This window comes from Asparagus officinalis, chromosome 9 (assembly GCF_001876935.1).
Source record: "Asparagus officinalis chromosome 9, Aspof.V1, whole genome shotgun sequence".
Lineage (NCBI taxonomy): Eukaryota > Viridiplantae > Streptophyta > Magnoliopsida > Asparagales > Asparagaceae > Asparagus > Asparagus officinalis.
In genome coordinates, this window is record NC_033802.1 from 56465006 (window position 1) to 56469952 (window position 4947).

Here is a 4947-nt window from a genome sequence, read left to right on the forward strand (position 1 = left end):
CGCGTGTGTTTTGGATAGAAGCGGAGAATTCTCTCTCCAGCCCAAAGACCCCAGCAGTGAGGAAAAAAAAAACAAGGGCTTTTTGTCTTTAGGTCCAATAGTTTACCTCCCTTTATTTTTAAACCCAAGTAGTATTAGTTGTATCTCTAAGCCCAAATTTCTTTTTTTATTTATCTTTAAACCCAATTTCAAAATATAATACTCTTATATGTGGGTCCCCCTATATAAGAAAATTGGGTTTAAAGACAAATACAAAAAGAAATTTGGGCTTAGAGATACAACTAATACTACTTGGGTTTAAAAATAAAGAGAGGTAAACTATTGGACCTAAAGACAAAAAGCCCAAAAAAAACAATTGGGTCACTCTCTCTTGCTTCTCAATCTACGAAGTTGAAGATGCGCTCACTGAGGTGACGCGTTGAGAGGAAAGCGGTCCCCCTGCGAATTTTCTCGTTTTTTTTAAATACCCCCCAGATCGCTCCATCCGAAGATCGCTCTCCCCCACTCCCCCACGCCCGCCAACAGCTTGATGGAAAGAGAGCTGCCTACATACATACCACTCGATCTTATGTGAATTTGGGTCATCGCAGTTTGCTCTGTTTTTTTTCTAGGAATATATACTTTGCTCTGTTTCTCATCGAAAATCTGAAAGGAGCGTACGTACTTTGTCTGCCCTTACTGCGCGTCTGTTTAGTTTGATCTCTAGGTCAGTTCTGAGAACAGAGAGGTCCAATCTTTTCCCTTATTAGTTTACACGCGAATTTATCCAAGTCTTTTCTCGCGTGGGCTTTTGCTTTGTTTAATTTGCCCTTGGGTCCGTAGAATAAAATTTTCTTTTTTTCTCTCTCTCTCTCTCTCCTATCCTATCCTCTACTCTCATCTCCTCCTCTGCTTTGTTTAATCTTGATCTAGTTTGTGATGAGTCCAACGTCGAAAGACGAAGAGAGGCCAGGTTTTGACGACGAGGACGAGGGTCAAAGGAGCAGGAAGATGGTGGTGATTGCTGAAGAGACCCAGGGCCGTGGTGGATTAAGCCCGGATGCTGACGATCGAGATCCCTCCTATTTCCCCTCCGTGAGCGACGACGTTGCCCTGCTGATTCTGGCTAGGGTCCCGCGGTCTGAGTACCGGAACCTCGGCCTCCTGAACCGAGGATACCGGTCCCTCGTCAGGAGCGGGGAGCTCTACTCCGTCAGGAAATCCGTAGGGATCAGAGAGCCTACAGTCCTCATGCTCGCAAGCGGTGAGCGCCACTGGTGGGCCTACGATCCGAGCTCAGGGTCACGGCGCAACCTCCCGATCCTCCCCTGCGACCCTTGCTTCTCGCTGTTCGACAAGGAGTCCGTCTGTGCGGGGACCCACCTCCTCGTTTCCGGCAAGGAGGTCGACGGCTCAGTGATATGGAGGTACGACCTGTCCTCTGACCGGTGGTTCAAAGGCCCCAACATGGTAAGCCCTCGGTGCTTGTTCGCCTCCGCCGACTGCGCCCACATTGCTTGCGTCGCCGGCGGGGTGTCGGCTCGGGGCTCAAGGTTCTGAACACCGCCGAAATATACGACCCCAGCAGGAAGGCTTGGGAGGAAATCCCCAGGATGAAGCGCCGCAGAAAGCTTTGTTCGGGTTGTTACATGGACAACAAGTTCTATGTCATAGGCGGGCAGGACGAGAGGGGCGAGAGCCTCAACTGCGGAGAGTTTTACGACCTGGAGAAGAAATCCTGGGAGTTGATCCCCAACATGATCCAGGGTGCGCGGAGTTGGTCCTCTCCTTCCCCTCCCCTCCTCGCGGTGGCGAACAACGAGTTGTATTCGCTCGAGGCTTCGACCAACAAGCTTAGAGTGTATATTAAGAAGAGCAATTCTTGGAGGGGCTTGGGGATGGCTCCGGTGAGAGCTGATCACAGTAGGGGGTGGGGGGTGGCCTTCAAGTCGTTAGGAGATGAGCTGCTTATTATTGGCAGCAGAGGAGATTCTTATGCTTGCTTCGGGATGACTATTTGTACTTGTAGGCCTCATCCTGGTTCGGGTTCGCTTGATTGGAAGGTTCTTGCGAGCGATGGTGGTCAGTGGAGCTCGTTTATTTACAACTGCTCCGTGATGCTCTCGTGATTTGAATTGAGGAGGATACTTTTTCTCACCCCCTCTGCTCTCAACCGTGTTCGTGTTTTAGTGCAGGAATTGGATGGTGGTTCCCGTTGTTTGTAACGCCTTTGGCTCTTGATGGTGAGTCAACCTATATATGTTGTAATCGCTTGTTTTCTGATTTACTACTTATTTTCCTGTAAGCATAGGGGTTTTCGTTACGTTTATATCAACATCTCTGGCTCATGTATGATTTTCCAAAGGAGAGCGTGTATGAAATATGAATCCTTGTTGCAATTTAGTCTTATGTACATAAGCCGTGTATAAATATATATAATTTCAACCGAGAATTTACTGAGAAATTAAACTAGACTTTTCCTGCTCTTGGACTTTTCCTGCTCTTGGTCTCTGATAGTAGTCGTGATTTAAAGTAGGAAATTTTTCCTCTTTTCATTTCTTGTGTTTGAATTTGGGGCTTTTTCGCCTTCTGATAGCAATCTCTGTTGTATACTTTGTTCACAGGGTCTCTGTCAGGTTTATATCGATAACTTTGGATTGGTGAGTCCGTCTCCCTTTGTTCACTGCTCACGTATGAGTTTACAAAGGCGAGTGTGTGTTAATTCCTTTAACCTTGTTGCAAACTAGATATGTTAGCAAAAATGAAGTATGAATATAATTTTTGACTGAAAATATGTAGAGTAATTAAATCAGTCTTTCCTGTTCTTCGTATCTATCTGAAAAAGAATAGCTTCCTAGTTATAATTTCGGAATAGTCTCTCCTTAACTTTCATGAGGATCTCATGTTGTTGCTGAATTTTGGGATCGGAAAATATTGATGTTAGATTTGATAAGGTTTAGAGTCGAATTTCTCACCTTTTTTCGCGGAATTGAGTCCTATCTAGCTTGCATTACGTTATGATGAGTACACTTTCCTACATACATAGCTTCATATGTGGAAATACAGGTTATAAGATTGCCTAGCTATGATAACATGCTTGTTTGTGTCATAAAACACCTTAAAACACTAGAGTAAACGTGTGAATTTAAATCAAAATTATTCTAAAACTGTTTAAATAGTATATCAGATGTATTCAATGTGGATTTGGAGTGGTATTTCTGATATCCAAAGCATACAGTAAAGAAATTATGGTATAATTTTTCTTTCCTTATAGCTCTGGAATTGTGCAGTTTTTTTTTCCCTTTTACAAGATATACATATTACCCATAATTATTAGTTGCTTCCGAAGTATAAACTTATACCCCTCAGCTCTCCTTCGGAGTTTTGATACAATAGCAAGGACCTTGACATGGTATCAAAGCACCATTGATTACAAGTTTAAAGCATATTATTAAAAAGAATAGATATCTCAGGATGCAGGGGCATGTTAGAGTATGAAGTTATATCCTTCACCATAATTTTGAAATTTTGATGTAACACCGAGGATTTCTTTTACACTTATCAAAAGTGCAAGTTAATCTATAACCATTACGTTCCATATTCCAAACTGATGTTAATTGATAAATTTGAGGATAGACCTTTGTTTGATAAGCTAGTTTGGAAATGGACATGTTCCCAATCACCGTCTGTTCAGAAAGCATCACATCCTTTTGCATATAAGGTAAACTTTACCCTGATTCCAACAAATAAGTTTTGGATATGATTATGGTCTTCCCTTTACGGTAAGAAGTTGTACGTCTTTAATTTGCATTTCCATTCTTTTCCTTGGTTTGGGGGATGAAATTTTTGATGTATAATTACTGTGAGGAGACATATTGCATGACCTTGAGGAAATTCAATTTAGTGTGTCACTGAAGTTTGCCCATGATACTTACATGGATAAAATCTCAAGTTGCTTGAGCTTATGTGTTTGTTACTGTCTGCTTCATTGTTTCTCAGAACGTTTAGCCTATACAATTTTATAATCTCTAGAATCAGCTTGCATCTCATTTGAAGCTTGAAAAAAGAAAAGTGTTAGTGTTACTCAAATACTGATCGAAACCAGTAACTTTTGTTTGTTTCTCTGTTGGTTAGACTTGGTCGTGCTTGTACAATGGGAGTTTTTTTTTTTTTTTTTTTTTTTTTGATTAGGAACTAAATTGATCAACAATGCCCCTAGGACTTGCAGTTGGTTGGTGATTTGATTAGGAATTAGATTGATCATCAATGCCCCCTAGGACTTGCAGTTGGTTGGTTACAAGGAAAGCCACAAGTGAACTCTTCCAATTCTTGTTGACTAATGAAAGTTAGTTGGTGATGAGGAAAGCCACATGTTAGCTCCTATTTGAACCCTTATTGGCTAAGAATTCACTTAGGAATTAAATTGATCATCATTGCCCCTAGGAGTTGCAGTTGGTTGGTTATAAGGAAAGCCACAAGCTAACTCTTTCATTTCTTATTGACTAATGAAAGTTAGTTGGTGATGAGGAAAGCCACAAGTTAGCTCCTAGTTGAACTCTTATTGGCTAAGAATTCACGTAGAGAGAGTTTGTTTAATTAAGGGTCCAACCAACATATGGAGTATTCTACCCTTATGAAGCTCAGTTTAATTTGTTCTCTATATAAAACACAAGATCACAGAACAGAGAGCATCCATCAATCTGCAGTTTACACCAACGAGAAAAGCACAGAGAATAGTGTTCTCTTGTGAAGCCTATTAGTTATATTCGTCTCTCTTTTGTTCCTTCGTTTTAAAGAGATTGAATTAGGCTTTTGGAGTGTGTTAGGGATTGAATAATTTATTGTATTCCTTACAATTTAATAAAGCTATTGTCCTCTTTTGCCCATGGACATAAACTATAAGCCAAACTACGTATATTCATGCGTTATTAGTCTTCTTTGTATTTTTTAGGCTTTCGTGTGATTGAT

At 41.3% G+C, this 4947-nt stretch overlaps 1 protein-coding gene across 1 annotated transcript; it reads left to right on the top strand.

The window, feature by feature from the left end:
* On the top strand, positions 388–2464 carry LOC109823950 (F-box/kelch-repeat protein At3g27150). The gene is given in 3 exon segments (XM_020390415.1): positions 388–706; positions 913–1513; positions 1516–2464. Coding segments are annotated over 2 exon segments (1188 nt in total). The 5' UTR covers positions 388–706; positions 913–918; the 3' UTR covers positions 2109–2464.